This window comes from Sciurus vulgaris, assembly GCF_902686455.1.
Source record: "Sciurus vulgaris genome assembly, chromosome: 7".
In the NCBI taxonomy this organism is placed as follows: Eukaryota; Metazoa; Chordata; class Mammalia; order Rodentia; family Sciuridae; genus Sciurus; species Sciurus vulgaris.
In genome coordinates, this window is record NC_136467.1 from 102,289,669 (window position 1) to 102,316,197 (window position 26,529).

The 26,529-nt window shown below is 33.8% G+C and overlaps 1 protein-coding gene across 1 annotated transcript in view; it reads left to right on the plus strand.

The window, feature by feature from the left end:
- The window catches only part of BMP5 (bone morphogenetic protein 5), a 111,001-nt gene extending 90,349 nt beyond the window's left edge, over window positions 1–20,652 (plus strand). The window contains exons 4-7 of the mRNA XM_079147644.1: window positions 4,603–4,797; window positions 13,676–13,752; window positions 15,249–15,359; window positions 18,862–20,652. Of these exons, the coding sequence (XP_079003770.1) occupies window positions 4,603–4,797; window positions 13,676–13,752; window positions 15,249–15,359; window positions 18,862–19,011 (533 nt within the window). The 3' untranslated portion in view covers window positions 19,012–20,652. The remainder of the gene's footprint in view (window positions 1–4,602; window positions 4,798–13,675; window positions 13,753–15,248; window positions 15,360–18,861) is intronic.
- Window positions 20,653–26,529: the final 5,877 nt, after the last annotated feature.

Genomic DNA, 26,529 nt, shown 5'->3' on the forward strand with positions numbered 1-26,529 from the left:
GTTTTGCTGTGGGTTTACAGGAGAAAAAACAAAGTTGAATTCTTGCTAACATCTCTGAGTGATATCAACGTTTAGACTCTGATAAATCCTCAAATGAGCGTTTTTTTAAACTGTGTATCCTGCAAGGAAACTAAATGCTCATATTTGGAACCACTTATCCTTATAACATCAACATATGTCTAAAGAACTGTTTTATGTCAGAATCTCCTTTAATAACCTTGTTTTAAAAGAAATAAACATCTTGAATGTCACATGTTGCAAAAGGAATGGTCTGAAATACAAAACCAGTGAGTTTGGGATGGATCTTTGTTTTGCCAGCTGACCTTCTCTATTACTATAAATTTGAAATAATTTCAGTTGTATTCTTAGGAAAGGGGACATCCTGGGTCATTGCTCAAATCTATACTCTATCCCTAGAACTCAGACAAAGTTATAAGGGTCAGAGTGTTAGAATTGGAAGTCTTGAATCTCTAGCCTCATTTATGGCAAAATGTAGTAGCCTCATAAACTTCTGTCTTAATTCCTGTAAGCATTCATTTCTTTAGGAGATACCAACCCAACCCTATCTTTACTCATACTAATTAATAAAACAAAGAAATAACATACCCATATATTATTTACAGTTCACATTGTTCTTTCTTTTATCTTGGTACCTTTACAACAAGCTTGAGGTGAAAATGAAACCATCAAGGTAGAAATAGTTCTAAAAATTTTTTTCACATGCAAAAATTGTTGGATGTCCTTTTTTTGTAAATGCAAAAGGACTGTACCTATGCCAATACCAAACTCTGAACTCCTATAATTTTTTCATTACCCATTGTATTTTATTATCCAAGCATTCCATAATCCACAAGCCTGAGATAACCAGGCACTAACTGCCAACAGTGAAATCAGTGGAATGCTGGCACATTCTTCAAAGAATCTTTTCAATCTCTTCACTCTCTCCTCTCCCCTTTCACTCCTGTAGGAAAACACAAGTGTATCTAAGCTTGAACAATTTCTAGCAAACATGTTCTCCAGTTCCTCTTGTCTCTCCCACCTGTTTATCAGATTGCAGCCCTACCCCAATCCTGGTGTACATCATAAACACATGGGTATTCCACAGGGAGTTTTTCTCTTGCTCTTAGAGTCACTCCCTCCTGTGACTGGCCCTGTCTCTTGCTTAGGTGCAGTTGCTAGGATGCTTGAAGAACGCCATTGCTGTCAGATTGCTCTTCTGATCAATTACCTTCTAGTGAGCTGTTACCATTCTCTGGAGTCTATGCTGATGCTGACACCGGAGCAGATGATTTTGGAACTTGTTCTGTTGCTACCATTCTCACCCATAGTGAAACTGCTCAGAAATCATTTGTCTAATGTAGGGAGAATATTTTTCTACCATTGTGTCATATTCTGTTAATCAAGTTCCAAAATAGTGCTACCTTATCCTCCCATATTTACAGAGACTTTGGATTAAAAAGATTATTAGATTTTCTTTGAATCCCTTTCATTTAGAAATTAGAAATGCAGTCAGTGGAGCTGTACCAGAAGTAACTGAATTATAGACTCAAAAATCACTATTTTCTTATGCTTCCTGAGATATTGTTACTGTTTGATTCTATGCTTTGTGGGTGTACCTTTTCCTTAGGGTGACTTTTTACCCATGAAGCAGCTCATCTTCATTCAAATATATACTTGTTAAATATTTGACAATAGGGTCAACTTTGAAAAGCACATCCATGGTGGTTACACAGACTGTGTATAGTCTTCCTTAAGCAGAATGTTTCCTTAAGCAGAATTTAATTTTGTGTTTGTAATACCTTAAAACATACTATATATTTAATAATAAAATTCAAATTGTTCAAGTAAACTTTTATAAAGTATTCACTATTTTTAATATATGCAATATAGACTGGATTCCTATCAGAATTTCAAACAAAATTAATTGTTCAGCCACTCAGAAACTTTAGTTAATCAGTGTAGGTATACTATGTCTTAAGGAGTAGTCTAAATAGTTAATGCTTCTGTGATGTAGCTCAAGACCAAGGGTAACTGAGCAAGCACTAACTTATGGAATCTCAATAGTCACCTCATTGCTGAAGTAAAAAGGAAGCCAAGAGGAAACTTAATAATATTAAAAGTTATTTTAAAGGGAGTTCACATTGATTTGAAGGGTACTTTGCTTCACATACAATATCTACCTTTGTAAAACCCAAGAAACCATATTTGTAGCATACACACATCATTATAGTTTTCAGAACATAAATCTTTAGAGTAGTATTATTTCTCCATAGATAAAAATTAAAATATTGAAAGTCTTTGGAATAAAAATAAAAGAAACCCTCTTGCAAACCAAAGGAAACTTGGAACTTTGAGTTAAGTGCATATTTAACTTTAAAAGGGTCAGTGTGTGTTGTAATGAATGGAAAACTGATTTTACTATATTCCATTTGTGAACATCTTGCAGCAACCTATTTCAGTATTAGAAAGATCATATATTAAAAATGATTTCTGTAGTCATCAATGGATACAAGTAAAAATTTAGTTCCTGTTAAATTAACACTTCATTAAAACATCAAAATAAAAGCTTTGACAAATACTTTTTTATGTCATACTTCAAGACAGAAAAAAAAAAAAAACCTAGAAAATTTGAAGAACAGATTGCCAGTTATTCTATTCTGTAACAGTTAAGTTTCCCAGTTCTTTTTTTTTTTTTTTTTTTCTTTTCTTTTGCTGAGCTCTCTGTCACTGGAAACATCTTAAACCAATTTCAAGTGCTACACCTGAATAAACATGTTGTAAAAGTGTTTATGTATTGAAGTGGGTCAGTTCAAGGTATGGTATTTGGCTGGAACTTCTAATTTCTCTTTTTACAGCAAAAGGGCTGCCAGAAGGAGGAAGTCTGAGCTGAATTAATACATTTGTTACAGTGGAAGTAGAATGGAAACTACTCTGACCACAAATCAAACTGCCTCTTTCATTTATGCCAGTGATAGAGTTTTTCTAAGAAATGTAGACTCTGGCATAGGGCCACTGTGAGTTTGCATTTAAAAGAGAAACCTATATGCTTATTTGTTCAAGGTTTACTGCTTTGATTATTTGTAAGTCCTTTTTCTAGTAGGACTGAATGTAGTGGCATTTGTGAGGCAGATGATCATTTTAATACTTGTATGCATTAGACAACTTCCCCCAGTATGCTGTAGGACAGTTGAGGAGGACACCTATGCTGCTTGGATTGGGGCAGACTCTCTTTTAAAAATCAATATCTCTACATTTAAAAGACCTTTGTGTCCCTCCCAACAGCTGCACAGTCTCACATGACACAATCTCATATTCTGACGGTAGAAGCTCTCTGCACAATACAAGTATACACAAAAGTGTTTATGCTGCCAAAATAAATTTTGCTAAGAGCAAGGGTTTATTTGCTAAAATGCCATTGATGCTGTTTCGGGACTTGTGTTCTCTTTCTTTTTTCTAAGGTGGTTCAGGTCTTATAATGGACTGAGACTGCTCCACAGATTTTACAGAATAAATATTTTAAGAAAACATGCACATTTCTCAGGGGGCAAGCCAGAGTCAATCATACACATATTTCAAACCACATCATATATTACTCTTACAGGATTGGTAGTGTCCATATCTAGAGTAGTAACTTTGTATAAGTTTTGAGTAATTCTCAATTAAATTTACAACTTAAGTTTAAATTTTTGATCCTCTTTGGGTGATTTTTAGTGAACCAGATATCAGTCAATGGTTTTCTTTGTATACATAGATATAAATACATTGATAAATTACATCTATAATTTTCACATACAACACATTGAATTTAATTTTCAGTGACAATTATTTTAAATTAGAAAAGGTTAATAAAAGTGAATTATAAAAATTCACCTGGAAATTTTCTCTTTCCTGAGATCCTTCAGGCTTGGTTTACCTCTTCTGAAACCTTTTCAGTGAACTTTATTCAGATATGTCAAACTCAGGAGAGGAATTCTTCAGTTTCCATGTTTACTTCAAAATACTTCATAATGAGAATGATGTGAAACTTAAAAGCAAACCTCCATCCCTGGAAGGGTCTTCCAGAATGACCTGTGAAGAGCTCTAAGTAGAGCACAGCTTTCTAAAGTTTGCTAAAGCCCTGGGCAGAGGTGAAAGGGAAAGGCTCTCAGTGTTAATTAATACCTGGAAGACTGAAATTGGCTGGAGAAAGTAGAAACACCTTCTAGGCATTCAGCTTTTATCACTTAGAGGAAAATTATGAGGTCTTTAGTGCAGAAGAGTCCACAGATCAGATTTCTGGAATTGTTATTCAATGTGGACATTTCCAGGCTGATAGGTAGTCAGACATTTCCAGGAGTCTCCCTGACTTGGAGGTCTGAGATGGTATCATGAGTCAATGTGGCCAGAGGGTGTTCTGTGGTGGAAGAATGATGGACAATGAAAAAATAAACATGGATGATTGTAACAGTAAACCTCATGAATATAGGAAACAAGGTCTATAAAGAAAAAAGAAATCTGATATTGTTTTAAAACTTTTGTCTTTTTCATAGTACCCTCAGAATTCATTCACATCAGGTAAAGTTTATCTCTCATAAAACCAAATTCTTGTGCATTGTGTTCTAGGACGTAGTATCAATGTAAAATCTGCTGGTCTTGTGGGAAGACATGGGCCTCAGTCAAAACAACCATTCATGGTGGCCTTCTTCAAGGCCAGTGAGGTACTTCTTCGATCAGTGAGAGCAGCCAACAAACGGAAGAATCAAAACCGCAATAAATCCAGCTCTCATCAGGACTCCTCCAGGATGTCCAGTGCTGGAGGTAAGATAAAACGAGAGCAGCAGTTGTGCACAGAGAGTTATGGGGTCATATGTTGCAAATCAAGTAGCCACAATAAATTTATCCTCTGTATAGACCTTCATTTGTGATATTAAATCTTCCAGTGATGTTTCTAGCATCCCCAGAATGTTTCATCAGTGAATCACTCAGTAATTCATTTCAAAATAAGTAGGACTTGTCTTCATATGTTGAAAGAGTCAGTTCAAATTAAAATCAAGCTGGCATTAATTAAATTATGAAATGGCTAGATCAACAAAGTCAAGCCAAAACTAAATGACACAACTTGCTGAGCTAACTTCCCCAGGGCCTCTAAATATGGATGGTCCACCAGGAAAATTCAACATAAATTCTTCTCTTTAGTACTATTTGTTAAATTCTTACTCTTTACTACTTAAGTAATGCAACTCATCTTTTTTCTGAAAGTAGGAACAGGATAGATAGTATGAGAATTAACATAATATTTATATTTCCATAAATTATTTGGAGGGCTGTTATCTGGATAATGTGTTTTTTGGTGTGTGATACACATGTATACATAAAATGTTTTGGCAAAATATTACGTATGTTCAACTGATGTTGATATACTTGGAATTTAATCTGTTATTTGATAGAAAAGGAGATAAAATTGCAACTGATCAGAAAGTATCTAAATGCCAGGATCTAAAGTGACTTAATCAGATTATTTATACCAAAAAGTTTGTTGAATCCAGGTTACAAACAAGTTGGAATAAGTTGTTCTTAGATGAAAATAATGGGTATTTTATTCCAAGAAATTATTTTTATCTATAAAATATATTTGAATGGGGATTCATCCTAGAACAAAATTTTGGTTCATTTGTAAAATATGTATTCATTTTTGTTAATATCCATGATATTCTGCCAAGCACAGTGGATGAGTTGCTGCACAAATAGACATCATTTCTCCATGTGGTATTTCAGCAAATAAGAATTGTAACTTAGAATTCCCTTTGACATTGTTCCCAAAATGTTTATTTTCCCAAGTTACTTGAAAATGAAAAATCATCTAGCAGCTATTTATCATGCAAACATGAATGAGCATTTAGATAAGAAACAGATTGTAAGTAAAACAAAAAATAGTTTTGTTATTTTTTGTTTTTATTTTATTTAGGTTTGATTTGTTTTTATTTATTTAATTTTTTGCATCTGAGATTATCCACAATAATACTAAATGAAACTCACTGGAGATTTGCCAAAGTGTAGGCACCAGGAGGATACATTAGAATGAAGTTCCTTTGGTGTCCAGCAACAGAAGCATAGAAGTATATTATACTGAATTAAATGCTACATAAAAATGATGTTTTAAAATAATTTTTCATCAAAGACATTTAACCTCCTTATCACTTGAAAGTAACCGTGATATTAGTGCAATGTTACAAAGCTATTTTGTAAAGATCTTCGTAAGACATTTAGTTTGGTAAAAAGTTGTAACTGCTTAATATGAAGATGGAGAAAAATAACGTTCTAAGACCCTTTTTTCCCTGCAAATACTAACCTGTCAAAGTTGTATATTTTTCTTTTCATGTAGAATGGCTCTGAATTTGGTTGAAATGTTTTTAATTTAATGTAGCAGACTGCATTAAGAAAAGGGTTTGCAAAACTTTGAATAGAATAGTAAATAATTTTTGAGGAAATTACAAAAGGAAAAGTAGAAGTCACATACTTATTATTAGAACTCCTAATTACTCTGGCAGAGGCGTTGCAGCAACTGAAATCATCAAAGTCTTTTTCCCTATTGGCTAACTCTATTTATCTTTTTCCTGACCACAAGTAACAAATGTACTTCTATACCATAGATGAATAAAACACATGGAGCAGAAATCACGTAACTTTTCACCAGTTTCCTAACACCATTTAGAGTACGAAATTATTCTAATATAGACCAATATTTTCTTTTTCAAAGTTTGTCATTGGCAACCATTTCTGTGTAATATGTGGTAGATGGTTTTGGAGTATGTTCATATTTTGATAATAAGAAGAAAGAAAGTAGCTGGTTTGTGTCTATGAGACTTAACCTTTCAATAGGTAGTAATCAAGCAGACTGGGAAAAGCCTCATAGGATTTGGCCTAAAAGACAGGGGTTTAAGGAAAAGAAACACTAATATAAACAGAAAATTTGATACTTAGGGGACTTGAAATGCCAATGAAATTTTTAAATTATCCAAATATAAATAATAAATGCTATAACGGTACCAGGCTTTTACAATAAAATACTGTTCAAAGGATCCTTGCCTAAGAAGGAGTAGAAGGTGGCTTTTAGGGAAGAAAGTTGTATTCGGTGTTTAGTTGCATCTTTCTTTCTTCCTCCCTCCCTCCCTCCCTCCCCTCTGGCCTTCCTTCCTCCCTCCCCTCTGGCCTTCCTTCCTTCCTTCCTTCCTTCCTTCTTCCTTCCTTCCTTCCTTCCTTCCATCCATCCATCCATAATAAGAATGATTGTGTCTAGGTTTTCTGCTCTTTCCCCCCAACCCAGCCTGCTGTTCCTCTTCAGACTTTTGGCAAGAAGTTTGAGCCAGGTATACTGTAGGAGATGTTACCTATTTCACATTAAGGTAACACAATGGATTGTCCTTTGAAATTTGAGTATGTGTGGGAAGGAAATGGAAGCAGTAGCTGAATTTTAAGGTAGCTACTCTTTAAAACACAAATGCACTAGGTTAGTAGGACTTTTAAGGAACTACGTAAAGAACTACTTAAACTTAAAGAACTACTTCTAAGAACTACATAAAATACTGAAAACAACCAAGTATTAAAACTCTGGAAGGATTAACAGGGAAAATGGTAAGTCTTGTTTTATTCAGCTTTTTAGTTGAAAGATCTGACAAAAACAATTAGGGGGGGTGGAATTTATTTGGGGGCTCATAATTACAGAGGTCTCAGAGTGTAGGCAGTCAGATCCATTGCTCCTGGCCTGAGGTGTGGCAGAACACCATGGCAGATGACTATGGCAGAGAGTAGCTCAGGGCATTGCGTTAGTAAGCAGAGAGACACAGACAGCTACACTCTTAAGGGACAAAACATATATTCTAGAGGCACATCCCCATCAACTCACCTCCTCCATCCACATCTTATCTGCCTACAGTTACCACCCAGTTAATCCCCACTAGTGGAATAACACACTGGTTAGGTTAAATTTCTCATAATCCATTCATCATTTCACCTCTAAACTTTCTTGCATTCTCACACATGAGCATTTAGGGGACACGTCACATCTAAACTATAATACCTGCCATTATGGGAAGGTGCAAAAAGATTGTTTATAGCATGTTCACTACTAAGGGTACTAGAAAATGGATCAAAGTATATGGTGGCCTTGCCTAAAATCATATTGGTTTCTTAGAGTAAGACTTCTTTCAAAAGTCTTTCATATAGTTATTGAAGGAAACATTCTACACTTACTTTTCAATTTTTACAAGCATCGTCTCTTGCCTAATGGATTCTATATAAATCCATGCCCCTTGACACAACAGATATTAATCAAAACAAAAGAGAATTAATTGGAATTATTTCTTGAAAATGTTTTAAATTATATAATTAATATACTCTTTAGTGTTTAACAATAATAAAATCATAAAGTTTTCCCTTATTCACCTAATTCTTCCATGATGTTACCCTGCTATATGGATGTCAGCTTGGTACCATACTTCCAGTGCTTTTTCTCCACATACCTTTTTCTCTCTTTCTCTCTAGAGGTACTGAAGTTTGAACACAGAGCTCCCCACTTGCCAGACAAGCACTCTACCACTAAGCTACATCCTCAGACATTTCTAAAATTGTATTTTGAGATGTCACAGGGTCTCACAGAATTGTCACAAGGTCTCACTAAATTTTCCAGATTGTCCTCAAACTTGGTGACCCTTCTCACTCAATCTCCTGAGTAACTTAATCTCTCGTTCGCATTATTTATATAGCAATTAACATTGATAACTATTATCTGTTCCATGAATCATGTAAAATTTGGATACCCTTCCTAAAACAATAATTATTTTAGTGCATGTAATATGTAGTTAGCTAGCTTTATCTATGTGTTCATTTAGTTATCTACTATCTATCTTTAATTTAATCCTGGCTCTACCATTTCCTAGTCACATAATCTTGGGTTCGACATGAATGCCTTATCTGAGGAAAAACTAGACATTTTTTTTTTTTAAATGAAGTGATGTATGAAACCATTTGCAGACAGATGTACCCAGTTACAGGATCATATACTGGTGTTGAATGGGTGGGATATGCAAGTATTTTTGTGTGAGAAGAGTGGAATGTCAACTAGGAAGGTATGCATAGACCCTAAACCATAATACATACAATCAGAGATGTAGGAAGAAAAGGCTGGAAATGTAGCTCAGTAGCAGAGTGCTTGCCTAGTATGCACAAGGTACTAAGTTCAATCCCCAGTACTGCAAAAAACAAAAGCCCACAAACAAAAAAAGAGATGTAGGAGGTGAGCAGGAATGAAGTATTATCGTAGGATTCAAAGTTACTGGAAGAAGACAGTGAGGAAGGATGAGGTAACCAAGAGTGCAAAGTGCTTCCGATAGGCTATTTAAACAATAATACTGAAGTGGGCTGAGTAATGGGGCTTTGTGGACTAATTTAACATAGGATCTGAGGGAGAAATAAAGAAAATCAAGACACTAAATTTTCAGGTATAGGCTATAAGGTGACTAAAATAGTAAGTATTGAAACAATGTAAGGTCAAAAGGATAAATAGTCAAATAAATAAAGAAAATGTGGTATATATACACAATGGAGTTCTACTCAACCATAAAGAAAAATAAAATTATATCATTTGATGGTAAATGGATGGAATTGAAGAACATCATACTAAGTGAAATTAGCCAGACTCAGAAAGTCAAGGGTTAATGGTTTCTCTCATATGCAGAAGCTAGAGAGAAAAACTAATAAAAAAGAGATCTCATGAAAATAGAAGGGTGAGTAGTAGAGTACAAGCAGGGGACTAAGCCAGAGGGGAGGTAAAGGGGAAGAAGTGAGAAATAAACTTGATGAATTTATGCCATGTGCATGTATGAACGTATCACATTAGATTCCAATTCAATATATATAACTGAAATGAACCAATTAAAAAATAAATAAATAAATAGAAAGAAGACCAATAGAGTAGAGGAAGGGGATCAGGGTGAGGGAAGTGGGAATTGAAAGGGGAAGTACTGGGGATTGAAATGGAGAAAAATATTTTATATATTTATTATATACATTTCTAATATGTAGAAAATTATTCATATGTCAAAATGAATCCCACTATTATGTGCAATTGCAATGCACTAGAAATTAAAATGGAGACCATTTTTAAAAATAAAAAGCAGAAATAGGAGGCATCTGGGAAACTTTCAATTAGAGATGTCTTGCAGACAATTGAAAGGTAAAGCTTTTGCTTAAGTTTTTATCCCAGTGGGTTCTTAAGTGAAGATGTTAATTGGGTCATTCATGTGTATGACTTGCTGAGTGGAATTAAGGAAATAGACCAGATAGCTATTATTTTGTGGTGTCTATTTTATATCTATTTTATATCCCATTCGTACCTAGACAAATATCTATATCCCTACACTAGCATAAATGCCTACTGATTTGTGCATATATTCAAATGGGTAATTTGCTGGAGTGGAATGTGGTGAATAAACTGGAGTACCAATAATATTTTAAAATTCCCCTTCTTTGGATGGGATTGCTATTGTTTGTGGGTTTATCACAAATTTCTCTACTCCCAAGATCATATCAAATCTCCATTACAGAATAGTCTGTTGTTCTTTCTTTTGTGCCTCTTAACAGACCTTCATTTACTGTCATTATCAATTTGCTGTGAGTGCTGCAGGTGCTGACTGCATTTTCCCTTGGGGTAGGGAGAGTGGGAGAGTGAGAAAACTAACATCTTCTCTTGCTTTGAAGCTGTCCTGATGCTTTAATGTTAAATTCTCTCTTGGATTTCAATATCATCTATCTCTCTAGCTCTATTTTCCCTCTTAAATAAACTAATGCTATTTTGAAACCAATGTTGGTAGATGGAATTTTTTGAATTTAACTATTCTCTGTTGTTCCCTTCTTAGCTAGGCTAGCCTCCATTTGTTTTCTTAGGCGTGCAGACCATTAATGTCCATGTAGATTTCAGAATTTTTAAATACCATTTTCTTTTATCTCCACATTTTTACTTTTCCTGATCTATTCTAAGATAAAATAATATTTTAAAGTCAAGCTTTATTATATTGTATTGTGTGCATGTATGAATATGTGACAATAAACTCCATCAATGTGTACAACTATAGTGAACCAATAAAAAAGTAAAAAAAATAAATTTATACTGCATCTAGAAATTAGCCATAAAGAAAATTGCATAAAATTTTAATAATAGTTTCGATGTTTTTTTCCCAATATTATTACCATTAAGAGACAAAAACAGAGAAGTTCTATACTTATAATGCCTCAATTTTGTTTGAGGAATGTTAGTATATTTTTCTAGTGTTGACTGTAGTACCAGAATATTTTAGTAATTTCTGGCATGACTTCATTGTAGACAGGTTCATCAATAGTAAGGTTATGTCTATTTCATTTTAATCTCCTAAGGGCTGCCAATTAATATTTTTAAAGATATAAATCTAATTTCCTTGTCCTTCTTCCCATAGCTTATTCTGCCAGCCATTTATTATAAATCTAACTGCAGACTTTGCTGGTTTGGGTACAACATTTCCTTCACTGGGTATCCATTAATTTTTATTTCTGACAGAATAAGCATATGGTCCTCACTCTATGAAATCAGACTCTTGGAACCAGATTCCATTATAAATTTCATTGCTCGTTACCTTTATGTGATGTTACATTATATACATCACTTAGCCTGCATGAAAGCTGCATTGATGGAACAGATATATTTGGACTTTAAAGTTTTACTTTCTTTCTTTTTTTATAAACATGGAATTCAAATAACCATGCATGTAGTTTATGGCTTTTTCATATATACTTATCCATTTCATGCTTAAAGTACAGTTGTCCATTGCCTGAATAAAGTTAATTCTTTGTGCTATTATTTAGAATAAGGGAGACTTTTCCCTGAAGAATAATATTGCCAAGTCTCAAATAATTTCTCTTTTCTGCATTTCTCATTATTTACTGATTTAATTTGTTTCAATTGCACAGTCAGAATAATTAATCTAGCAATTAAAAATCCTCAAGTTCAAAATTTAATCATTCTCTTGTTTTCTCTAGACTGATAGATGTTAAATAATTATTTGAAGGATCCATGAATGACAGATAACAGGGCCTTCTATGATGGACTCCATTTGCTCTCTGGTTTTATTAAAGTTTGAATAATTAAAATGTCAGATAGCACTTTAGCACAAACTTTCTTTGAAATAAATTATTTTTCTCTCTTTATTTTCCTCTTTCATAATTCATATTAGAAATAATCCAAGTGGGTTAGTTTTTAAAATGTTATTTGTATAAAATATGAATATGTTCCAGAGAAGATAACATAGAAAAATGTTCCATAAAGTTCTATGTTTCCTTAGTATTTTACTTTATTCCAAATGCAAGATTGGAGTTCTGCATTTATACTTATTCCTTTGAAACAATTATAAAATATTATGAGTATTCCAGATTACATCCCAAAATATGTAATGAAAATCATTTGTGGAACACTGAGAAATTTGTTTTACTACTCCCTCAAATGTTTATTGAATGCCTATTGTGTGTCAGGTACTGTTTCTGACCCTTGGGATATGTCAGTGAACTGCATAGAACCAAATAAGACTCTTGCCCTGGTGGAACTTACATTCTAGCAAGAGAAAACAGAAAAGTAGCAATGCATATAATAAATGAATAAACATCATAGCTAGCGTTTCACAATGCAATAAGTACAATGGAAGAAAAACAGAACAAGGTGAAAAAAATCAAGAGTATCTGGTTTAGAGTTACAACATTAAATCGTGTAGTCAATGAAGGCCTCCTTGAGATGACATTTAAGCAAAGACTTGAAAATAAAGCCTTGCAACCACTGTGAGGATATTTCACTCTCCCCCTGACGGGAACATAGTGGAACTTCCTACAGGGAAGTACCACAATAAACTGCTTGGCTGCTTTATTGTAGCAGAGCAAGGGCAGAAGCACGGAGGCCAGCACTGAGGATATTGATATAATCTAGGCTAGAAATGGTGGCTTGGAACACCCTATGATGGTGGTGATGACAGTGGGTAGATTTTGGATCTATTTGGAAATAGTGTGTAAAATTCCTGGACAGACTGGATGTGAGAGTGAAAAAGAAAATTGTTTAGACTCCTCATGTTTCTTTTAATTTGCTTTGGTTTTTATGCCCGGGGGGCAATTGAAGTCAGTCAAGAATGGAGAAGTCTAGAGTGGACAGGTTTTTGAGGAATGATCAGAAGCTCAATTTGGAGGTATCCTGAATTTATGCTGTTAAAATGAAATCAACTAGTAAGATCCCAATGTCTGCCTCATGGAAGATGTTAAAAAAATTGTAAGAATATTTGCTGTAGAAAAATATATCAAGTACTATTATGTATTTCTAAATTAATGAATGAACACATATCGAACAGTTAGTATGCAATGAGTAACAGTCATGAGGTTGTGCCTTGTCATATAGGTGGTAACAGATAAGGCAAAGAATACTGTTTAGGTTTTACAAAAGAAGAAAGAAACACATGGCATGATAAAAATGCATGTGGTTGGTAATTGGCTGTAGCTTTAGGATTCAAAATGATGATTTACATCTTCAAATATAACCTCTTTAAAAATCTTGGCAGTGATCTCATAAAAGAAACATTGTATACCCGATATGCAACCATTTGTTTAATATGTGATTTTTTAAAAAACTCTTCAGATTACAATACAAGTGAACAAAAACAAGCCTGCAAGAAGCATGAACTCTATGTGAGTTTCCGGGATCTGGGATGGCAGGTAAGGATTTTCAGTCAACTTAGATGGTTATTTTCTGCTTAATCATAAATTCTTAGAAAGTTACAATCTTTGAGAGTAATTTTCCAAGTATAATTTTTAATCATTTTGAATGACTCTTCAGGATATGTGTTGTCCACATCATTTTCATTTCTCCTTTATGCTTTCACCCTTGAAACATAATATTTTATGGTTAAAAACATCTATCAGAACAAGAAGTATGAACTCTGTGATAATTTAGGAATTGAAAAAAGAGTACTATTGTTTAAATACCCCAAACTGTGAATTTAAAACAGGTAACATATTAGTTCAGATTAGTCCTCCTTGGATCCCAAACTATCAGTCTCAGAAATAGAACTATAATTGCCTCTGTCATAGGGTAGACTTACAAAGAAGGTATTTCTTTCCCTTACGATCATATTATTAGTAGTAGGGTATAGTGGCACACACCTATAATCCAAGCTACTCAAATGGTTGAGGCTGAAGGATCGCAAGTTCAAGGAAAGTCTGGGAAGCTTAGTAAGACCAAATCTTAATATAAGCATAAGAAGGGTCAGGGATTTAACTCAGTGGTAGAATACTTGCCCAGCAGAAGTGAGAGCCTTGATTTAGTCCACAAACAAAACAAAAAATTGTATTATTTTAAAAATATGTTTCATAACTAAGTTGAGGAAGAGAATTTAACTAAAATAATTTTAATGGTTCTATGTGAGAACAACTTAAAAATGCAGTAGAATTGTCATTAAAAACTTTTGTTATTTTTAATAGTCTATTACAATAGACTCTTAACATACAACTATTTCATTGATAATATCAATATGTAAACATTTTCAAAATTTTGATAAACTTTCAACATGGATATCTCAATAATTTTTTATTTATACTAAGTACCAAGTACCAAGTTTTGTTTCTCTGGAGGGAAAATTTGGGGAAACAAATCTGCAATGTTTTAGCTTCCTAAAATTTTTTAAGTATAGTTTTCAGGTATTTATAATGATTTCTTTCTGCCAAAAAGTATATAAAGTCAATGCAAGAATGTAAAGAAAAATAGCACATGGAATAAATATTAAAGCTTTAGGAGGTTGTCAGACTTCTGAAATAGGTAATGAGTTATTAAGAAATAATGAGAATTATCTCAATTAAGTTTATTCATCTTATCCTTTCTGGTTCATTTGAACTTTCTGGAGTTCATCATTTCCTGTTTAAACAATATTTAGAATGCTATCTCATGATTATGGTTGTATTCATGAATACATACATGGATTAATGCATGCTATGAATATCTTACATAGCAACCTCTTGGGAGAAATTAGGACAAATTCTTGCAAAAACATTTATACTTTTTTGGTCAATTTCAATTTAAAATTAAGGAGTGTGGGAGAGGCTATCCTGTTGGAATGCTTGTTGGATCAAGAAATAAAACCTATTCAGATGAAAGATATTTGAGTCTTTATTTCCATGTAGGTGGTTTTATTTTCTCTTGTCTCTGTGCATTTCAGGACTGGATTATAGCACCAGAAGGATATGCTGCATTTTATTGTGATGGAGAATGTTCTTTTCCACTTAATGCCCACATGAATGCCACCAACCATGCCATAGTTCAGACTCTGGTATGCTCTGTTTTTGTAGAATTGAAATGGTTTATAATACAAGTACAATACTGTTTTAAAGAAAAGTCATCCATTCATAATCATCAATGCATTATGATCTCTTCTTAAGATCCTTCGCTACTTTTTATAGCTAAGGTAACAACTGTGGATATAGTCAGAAAGTGCAGATTGACTTAGAGGTTCCAGAACAGGGAAGGATCCAGTTGGGAAAATTGTAATACTCATGTGAAGTGATTCTCTGCACTGATTTCTTCACTACGCAGTATGACTAACTAGGCAGGTTCCCAGGGGCTGTGTTTAACCGAGCAATTCATTAGTAATCTTTACAAAAACATGATTAATAGCTGTGCTGAATTTCATCTGAGGGCTTTTGTTCTAAGTATCGAAGGATGTCCTGTAACATACTTTAGTATTATTAAAGTTATTCAGTATGGTATTAAGTAGGAGAGGGATTTCCGTTTCTTAATTCCTTCCTTCCCTCCTCCTCCTCCTCCTCCTCCTCCTCCTCCTTCTCCTCCTCCTCCTCCTTCTCTCTCTCTCTCTCTTGCTCTCTCTCTCTCTGTCCTCCCCCCATCTCTCCCTCCCTCCCTGGCCCCATGCACGCTCTTCCTCTGTAATCTTTAAAGTGGAAATGATCTTCCCTTTTCTCTTCTACAGTCCCAGAAAATTAGTGATAATTAAATCTCTATTAACCTAGGCTTATTTTGGTGAACAAGATAGTGAAGTGTTGAGTTTTGATGGTCTCTGTACTATCTCTAACGAATGTACTAAACCTCTCAAGAATCAGATGTATCTTATGATGTGTGACATATTGATGTGGCAGAGGGACAATTTTGGAAGACTAAGTAGGAGGCTCCTAGAGGGTATACTAGGTTATGTGATATAATTCCAACTCAATATTTGGGACATTATGAGATTTATATGTATTTAGGAGGAAAAGGGTGGCACATGCTACTTTAGAATCAAGAATTAATGTTAGAAGTGGAGCTGCTTGGTGGATGCCAACAGGAGAGGAATTAGACAAAAAAAACTTTCTTTGGGGTGAGGCTGGTTTATGACCCCCATCAAAAAATAGTCATAGTACTCTTAGAATTTGTGAGAAGTTAACTTTAGAATGTTGACTTTTTTCCCACAATGAATTCAAAATTTAAAGCTGATATAAGGAGTATCCCAGTTTCCTCCTGAATAGGATATATATTATATATATATATATATATATATATAATACTAACTACATATAATGTATATATACATATACATAATACTACCAGATCAAATACTTGAATGACTTAATATTTTACTTCCATCTTCATTAACTTCATAAAATTCTATAACATAATTAGGCAACAGAAATGAGCATTTATGGCAACTGCATCATGGACATTATCAAAAAATTTGGAAATAACCTTGGGGTAGAAAGAAACAGATAAAAACATATTATATTTTTGGTAGGTAGTCATTTACCAATGCATTTCTTTTAATCAATTTACTCAAAGCAGAATGCAAGGTATAGAGTGAGATATAGAGGTATAGGGGGATTTATGCCTTCACCTTGCCATCTGTAATTGCACACTCTTTTTGATGTAACACAGCACCTCTTGGGTAGATGGGAAGTAGGTGGGCTCTGCAAAGACAGTGTGTCATACATACTTAAACCTCAAGCAATAGAGAGAGAGGCATGCTGCTGCTTTGCCTTTTAAAAGAACAGCCACAATCACCATTTTTCTGTAGAGTCACAGAAGAAATAGCTCCTATTTGCTTATAAAGTAATACCTCCTAATTTCTCAGAAATTCTTTGCCCCTTTTTATTGTCAATTCAATGACTGCATAATTTTCCTTCTTAGCTATGTGTCTTATGTATATCATTGGTTTCCTCAGACCAAGCAATGCTTGCTTATAGGCAGAAAACCTTTATCAAATATTCCCCTTTCTCTCATCTTTTTCTTTTAAATAGATAATTACATATTGCCCAGTCTTAAAGCTGTAGTCTAAAAGGCAGTGTTGAAAAACAAACATTTTAAAAAAATCTGACATGAACTTGAAAGAAGACCTTGCGCTGAGTTGCTGCCCTGGGATGTAGGACATAAGTCTCTGCAGAACATGAGCAGACATGGGAAGCTTGATTTTTTTTTTTTTTTAATTTTTTTTCCTGGCGTCACGCATGTTCTTTATTTGTTCTACGAAGGACATGAAACAAGAAGACAGGCATGTTCACTGTTAAAAGAAAGCATGTTTGTGACTAATATACTTGAGAAATCATTCAAGAACAATCCGTTTTTTCCAGAGTGACTGCTTGGTGGGGCTGCCAAGGCCATTGAAAAACGAGGGGGTTATCCATCATGTATGTGTGGGTTATGGAAGATAAAACTGATGAGGGACACAAGCTGCATCTGAAATTTGTAGAAACTGTCCAACTTTTAGTTTTGTGAGGTCTTAGGAAACTTCAAGTTCATGTCAGAACACCTCATTTTTTCTGCAGTTTCTGTCCACATGCAGGGCTTCTATATCATTTCAGCCAGGACATTGTGCAGCCAAAACTCTAAGAGGCTGCATTTGCTTTTTGTAGATCCCTTAAGACTCATCAAAGGGACTTCCCATAAACTCCTCTGGGGGAAGAGCCAGAGGTGGGTGGGAAAGAGGGGAAGCACATTCTGGCTCCTTGCTCAATTTTTGCAACCCACAGGCAAACTGCCAGTCTGATCAAAATGAGCACAAGCCCTTTACTTAAGCATTTCACTTTTTATGTATGACCACCTTTTTAGGCTTCTAGGGGGATGGATATTCAATTTGTAAAGTATCTGGTCCCTTTTGTTTCTGGTTTAGCTTCGCTTGCCTTTTGGCACTTGTCTAGAGAGTGAGCAGGAGAGAAAAAACAAAATGATACTAAACTTCAGCGAATCTGGTAAATTCTGTGGAGAAGAGTTGAAATTGTTGCTTTAAAACAAGTATTGGATTATGTCTGGACTTCATTTCATTATTATTTTTATGCTTCTTTCACCATGGAAAAGAGTTAACATAACATTAAGAGTTGACATAACATTTATGATTTATTATTTAATTATCCTTTTAAAAAATAATCCATATATCCATCTTTTTGTGTCCCAACTGTGTGTCTTCATTGATTTGTACTTATAGCTTACGTATTTTTCATCATGTGAATAGAAATTGTCATTTCAACTAAAAGGAACTCGATGTTAGTTATCATGTTCTTTCCCCAGAAAATTTCCACTAAATATTCCATAATTTTCCTTATTTGATGGACTATTTCCCTCCCCTCCCCCCAGTAATTAGAACTGGGGCATTGACTCTTGGTTTTAATGCTTAAGAATACATCCTCCACTACCTGTCCCAACCCCACCCCAGTCATGGAACACAGTAGGAGAAAGGTGGTGAGATTAAGGGTGTACCTAATTGTGAGTGATGAAACCAGCATATTATTTTAAAACTGTGAACAAATGTCTGTTTACCCTATTTCTTAAGACATTTTTTTTTTCTTTCTTAGGTTCATCTGATGTTTCCTGACCATGTACCAAAGCCTTGTTGTGCTCCAACCAAATTAAATGCCATCTCTGTTCTATACTTTGATGACAGCTCCAATGTCATTTTGAAAAAATACAGAAATATGGTAGTACGCTCATGTGGCTGCCACTGATATTAAATAATTATGGCAATAACAAAAAGATTTGTATTAAGGTTTATGGCTGCAATAAAAAGCAGACAAAAGGGAATTTCCTAAAATTAGTCTGGCTCATTTCATCTCTCTTTTAATGTATAATACCATGTATATAGTCATTTTTATTTATTTAAAGGTATATATTCTCCTTTGTGGATGTGTTATCAGTTAAATCTGCTTTATAGGTCACTATGTTATACAGTGTGCTGACTCCAATTTTATTCTATTTCAACATTTTTTCCCATACAATTTTTATATAATTTTTGAAATTAAACAGAACTCTTTTGACTGTTTAATATTGTTGAAGGAAATTGAATACATCTGATTATATTGTGCCAATGAAAACTATGATAGGATATTTATTTAGAAATAAAACTTAAAAAAATAACAACCCAAACAAAAAATGCTTGGACAAACATAATTTTTCTTTTATACTTTCTGCTTCATTAGATAAAGTTAAATGTTGAACTGGATTTGAATAAATAAACGGTAGGCAGAACATAGAAGCTGAAAGATTGCACATAATTGTTAGAACCATTTGCTTTAACAAAATTTGTGTAACTGTAGGAGCATATTTCTTCTTGGCTTGTGAACTGTAGATTTTGCAAGGAGCTCAAAGCTTCAGGAATTCTGTGGAGGCAGGCTTCAGCCTGTTTCCATAACTTTCCAAGTTAACACTAAAAAATTGTAGAACAACCTTCTTACCTCAAATAAATCATGTCTGCCTATTATCTAGAACACTACTGCTGCAGATTTTTTTTTTTTCAGATTTAAAAACTTAGTCCAAACTAAAGAAACATTTACATGTGCTCCACTTCCCTCCCTACAGACAAGAGTCACTGCACACATAAAATGTGCTGGGGCCAAGGATGCCGACAGAGCCATTTTCTTTAGCTCTCTTTTATAACTGAGTTTGCTGATTGATGTGATGCAAGGGATTTTATTTGGGGTAAAAGCACTGAAACTAAACTGAAGGAAATTACCAAAAATCCCAGAATGGCTTTGACAGAATTGCCATTTTGAAAGAACAGCTGAAATCCATTTTTCATATCTTTGAGAATGAGCTCAGTGAAAACCTTTTTGTAAAGGGATTTTGTAAACCTTCCTCCAAGCACAAATAATTTCAAATGGGAAGGTTATGTTGTATGTGTGTGTGTGTGTGTGTGTGTGTGTGGTGTGCATGTTCTTCCCTTAGAAATTAATTTATTTTCTCTGTTGAAATGCCTTTAAAGGTCTTTCTTTAACAAACACTGATGTTTGGAAGAATGACCTTGAGGTGGATATTTTGCTACTAATTGCGGCTCTATGGTTAGGCTTATTTGCAGTTCATCTAAAATATTCCTAAAACACCACTTATTAGTCATCCTTTGAATCTTTCAAACAAAAGTTATATTAGCAATGTCTTCAGAATCATTCTGGGTTTGTTTGTAATTCAGGTATATTACAATATTGTTTTAAAGTACAGTTTATCATATAGAATTATGGTATTAACTATATTGGGGGTACATTAAGTAATATATTTTTAATTAATAGTGTACCATTGAGAGAATAAGAAATGGAAGTCTATTATATTACTTTAAATATGCTGTCTAAATATATTTTAAAATATATTAAACATGTAATGCAAGTTTCTGCTGTGCTTGATTTGGTTCTTTATTTAAGAGAAAGACAAAATATATCATAAATTTAGATTACAAGAATATTTATCAAACATAAAACAGTTCTGAATTATGTGATTTGTTACGTTGCTTCTGATTACCACAATTTAAAAAAAATATTTTTAATAATTAAGTCACTATTAATGGGCAAAGCACCAATTCATGAACCAAAGATTTTCTTTATCTATTCAAAGAAATATTAATAATAGTAAAAAATAATTAAGATGGAAAAATGCCTCATACTTTTTCATATAAGGGAGGTAATTGGCATTATATATATGCATATATACTCACATTCTCAACTATATAATAAATTCTTAGTATTACTTTATAATATTCTTATCAGAAATCAGAGTAACAACTTATTTTAACAAATAAAATTCTATCTATTTAGCTAGTTAGTGTACTGGCTGTTTATTTGTGTGTATATTTTCATTTTTCTGTTTTATATGTTTTTTTTTTTAAATGGCCCTTATCTATTTTGGAAATAAAGGGCCATAAATAAGAAATACTCAAGTGTTTTAAAACTAAGGCAAAAAAAAAAAAAAAAAAAAGCCCAAAAAACAAAAAAACAAAACAAAACAAAACAAACAAACAAACAAAAAAAAAAAACAGGAGTCTATACTGAAATAAAGAAAACAGAAAATCCAAAATTCTTTTTTCTTAACTCAAGAACTATCCCTTCCTAATCCCTGTATCACCATGATCGAATGTGAGCCAGCGTCTACTGGCTACTTCATAGTCTGGCAAATATCATCTCTCAAGACATTTACAATGAATAATTAGCTTATGCTATAACTCCACTCAGGACAGAAGAAATCCTCATTCTTAAATATAAGCAACCATCTCATAACAATTCAGTCAAGTACTCAATTTATCATTCAGATTCCATCTCGAATTACCTGATTTGCTGTTTTCCCTTTTTCTTTTACCTTTTGGCCTGGAACTTTTTAAAGTTAGACGTGAAGATGTCTTTGCTGATAAAGCATATACATTACTAAGTACATATGTATACATCTGTGTTTTATCAAGTTTGGTTAAGATGAAAATTGAAGAGTAAGTAAAAATCAATGCCAGGATTTTTTCTTATTTAGATAGAAAATGCAAGAAAATGCAACTGTATTTAAGTTAGCAATATAAAAAGAGTGAGGGTTCTGCAAAATTTCCAAAGTCCATTATAATATTTGTTAAAGGCATTACAAAAACAGAGATTTCAAAGACAGGAGAAATCAGATCAGATATAGCCTTTAAAAATCACAAAGATATTTTCAGAAAATGTAAAACATATACCTGAACCTTTGCATCTGAGTTTCAACTTTACTTGGGCAGTTAGGCTAAAATCAACACTGAAAGGTCAATGTATATACACAAAATACACAATGGGAAGAAGATTGCTAATGTGCAGTAGCCTCAAATTCTAAAAATTATATTTATATATATGTGTATGTGTGTGGGGAGAGAGAGAGAGAGAGAGAGAGAGAGAGAGAGAGAGAGAGAGAGAGAGAGAGAGAAATAGGTGGGGGAGAGTGTTAATGGTGCACAAGAACTTCAAGATTCAGTCAGTCTTGAAACAGGACCTAACCTGATGGTTCAGTGGGGTGTGAACAGTGTTTTTCTTTCAGTTCTTTGTGAATACCACTAAATTGGGAAATGTAGTAGAACCTTCTTAAAATGTTGGGCTGTATTTATTTTCTTGCAAGTACCTACAGTAAAACCCCAGAGTAGAACAATTCTTAAACTTGTGCTTCAAAGTCAGTAAGCTAGCTTAGACTATACAGTAGTCACTACATTTTTCAATGAGATACACAAATGTGCATTTTCAGACACCTGTGTGTATATATATTGATACTTAAAAAAAATTGTTCTAAGATTGTGATAAAATTGAAAGAAATTGTTAAGACAGGGAATAAATTCAGAGAAACCAGAGTACATATCCAGCCAGTGAGTGAATGCTGATTTCACAGACTGCTGGGAAACATGGTCTTGGGGTCTGGAACTGTGGTTTCAATGATCATGCCTTAAGAACAGAAGCAAAGCCTTAGGTATAGACATTAAATTCAGGGGATCAGATCAGAAACATCCACATGAATCTGGAATCAGGAAGGTCTAGACAACAAGGAAATCTGTCTTGGCTCTGGGTTGTGGGAGAAGAATATCACTCTGGGATATTCACAGGGATTTGTGACCAGAAATCACACTATGTGAGATGTCTACACAGACTCATATACTTATGTGTGTGCTCATGACATAGTCATGATTTTTAAAAGTCCCTGATCTGATTGGCGAAACTGAAAAAGGATTTGGATGAAGTAAATGCAAATCCTCTCTGGGGACCTGTACCTTTAACCCAGGCCTCAAGGAACTCCTGCTGAAAATATGCCAAGAAATATAAGCTTGCAACCCAAGCAATGCACAAAGAGGCCATCATAAAAGTCAAAAGAACAAAGGGCAGAACCAAACTCATAAACACCCTGTTTATTGAATTACTGAATTTAGGAGATAAGTAATCATAGTTGTGTATTTTGTTTAAAAAAGTAAAAACAAGTAATTGTAAAATATTTTAAATAAATCAAAATGTTTAAAAGGGAAAAACTTTAAACTGTTGGATATGATAAATTGTGTTTTAGATGTTATTGACGATAAATAGTGGAGCTGGAAAATAGATATGAAAAAATCATCCAGAAGGAAGAATTAAGACAGGTATAAAGAGAGTAAATATTAAAGTAATATAAAATACCAAAGTACATGTGCATCAAAGGAATATTCATTCATCTAATGAATATTCTAGAAAATTGGGGATGAATTTTAGAGTTGACCTCTCAATCAAAGTTCATCTCAAATAGGAAGTCAGTCTACATTTAATAACTCTCTTCAAATGGCTAATGAAAAACTAGGGGAAAATGAAAATATATTCAAGCAAATAAAACTGAAAATGTACCATAAACAGTAAAGCTACTGCTGAAGGATATACCTAAGGAAAGAAGAAAATCAACTCCAAAATGAAATATATGCAAAATAATAATTAAGGAAATGGTAAACATGGGGGTAGATTGAATAACAGTGTCCAACAATTGTGGGTAGAAAAGCAGAGCAGTGTTAAAATAGTGTTGAAATAAAATTAAAATAGAGTTACTTTAGAACAATTTTAGAATGCATGCTGGAAGGTAGATGATGTATAACAGGTTATACATTTTACCTGATGATAATAATTAAACATCATTTATTCTTAGAATTCAAGGTAAAGTCTCAAATACAAAAATGGGAGACCAGGAGATATAGCTAAGTGATGGAGCATGAAACTCTGGGTTCTATGCTCAGTGTATGAAAAAGATCAAGAAGATAATCTGTATCTTCTAAATCAGGATCAACAAACTTTTTCTGTAAAGGGCCTGATAATAACTATTTTAGTCTTCTTTTTCTCTGTTGCAATTACTCTAACTCTGCTTATTTTGAAAACAGTCATAGAAAATATCTAACTGATTGAGTATAGCTGCATTACTGTAGTACTTTAGTCACAGAAACAAGTGGCAGGTTGCATTTGCCCTTAAACTGTGGTTTTCTGACCCTGTTTTGAACCAGTAGAGGGGATAATTGCAATATGATAAATGCATCCAACTCAACCAAATAGAAAAGGAAAAAAGATAAAAGAAACACATAAAGAGGGAAAATATATATAAGAATATGGTAGGAAGAAGTCCAGATTTAAATAAAAAAGAAATCCAGATACAGTCATATAATATTAAATGCAACCAGACTAAAAAGATAAATAGTGCATATTGAATTTAAAAATAATTTCAACAAATACGTGCTAGTCAATAAAAGCACACTTAAAACTGAAAATTAAAGGAAGACTGAAAGTCAAATGAAGAAAATAGAGATGTCAGGATAATAACCATCACAGGAAAACTGGTTTAATCATATTAATAAAGGTATTTAGACTTTAAGACCATTAAGGATGGAGTAGACGCATCCAATTAAGGAATGTGACTTAATGCTGAGCAATACACAATGTATTCAAGTAAATATGAAATAGTTTTTGAAATTGATCATTTCTACCAAATTCAAAATATTATTTTGTTAAATCAAACCGCATTCATGGCAAGAATATATGCATATATTGGAACAATTTATTCATTCTTTTTCTCTGAAATTTGTAATAAAACAATGAACATAATTCATCCTTTAGAAAGATTTCACCTGTGAAGAGTGTCTTCCTTTTGAATATGAGGACATAACTGTTCAATTTTTAGCATGTGTTTGCATAAGGCATCTTCTATAATGGCATTTAAAATTGTTTGCTTAAAGTTAGTAAATTAGGATTTTATCCTGGCATTTAGTGACACCCTCTTCTTAAGGTTATTAACATTGTTTACTTTAAAACTACTTTATGATAAAGTTGACAATATTGTGTCCAAAAATACATGTTAGTAAGCATTTCTAAATTGTTCTATTTAGAAAATAAAATAGTGTACATGAAGGGGCAAACATTTCTCCAAGGATGTCATGATAGAGAAGATGAAATACTTGAAAAATCTTGGCTATTGAACATAATGAGTCCAGTGAATCCCATTTCACATGAACCTTATATTACTAAAGTCTATTATTAAGTGAAACAAGTTAAACTGCTTTCTAATGTACTAATACAGCTTCTGAACCTTGATAGCATTTTCTATTCACCATGAATGCCTTCCCTATATCATGTGGGTCTTTTCTATTGATTCCCAGAGGCCCTTATCATTTGCTACTTCCTTCAAAAAGACCAATTACACCAAACCAGATTCATCTGATCCCTCTAATAAGTTGCTGCTTCACTTGTATTTCTAAGATGTGCATCAGATTATCCCAACTACTATAGTTATTTAGAAACATCTTATACTCTTTTAATATTTTAGGATAAAGAAATCCTACTAGCTCACTCATTCATTAATCCCTTAACAATATCACTATAAAGGTAAAAACAGGAAAAAAAAAGTCTCCCATAAAGGCAGAAAGTGATGCCCTATTCATGTAACAGTGATATAGCATTGGGCATAGAGACAAAGAAATGAAAGTGTTCCAGACAAAGGAAGCAGCCACTGCACAAGCATGTTTGGCATTTCAGAGATACAGCAGAAAACAGTGTAGCTGTTACCGTTTGGATATGAGGTATTCCCCCAAAGCTCCTGCGTTAATGCAGAAATGTTAAAGGTGAAATGATAAGAGTGTGAGAGCTATAACATAATCAGTGCATCCTAGTTTGAATGGACTAACTGGGTGATAACTTCAGGCATGTGGGATGTGGCTGGAGGAGGAGGGTCACTGTGGGCATGCCCTGGAAGGGTTCATCTTCCTGAAAGCCCCTTTCCTTCTCTCTGTTTCCTGGCTGCCATAAATGAAGCAGTGTTCCTTCACCATGCACTTCTTCCATAAATTCTGCCTCATGTTGGTCCCAGAGAAATGGAATCAGCTCACCACAGACTGACCTCCTGAAATTGTGAGTCAAAATAAACTCCCTTCATTAGGTTGTTTTTATCAGGCATTTTGAATACAGCGACAAAATCCTAACACAGGATTGAGTGTCAAGAAGTATGGCCATTTCTATGACTAATCTGACCATGTGCTTCAGAAGTCTTTGGAAATGATTTGTGGGAGGAATTGGCAAAAGTTTGGCACTCAGAGGCCACTGCACAAAGGTTCAAGGAGGTCTACCTACTGCTCAGGTATTTTGGTAATAGCAGTGAAAAGCTAACACACACAGTGGTCCATGCTGATTGACAGGAAGAGAGGACGCATGCGTGCAGACTAGGAAGAGAACGTGAGGTTATTCAGAGTCATGAATGCCATGGTAAAGACACTGAGT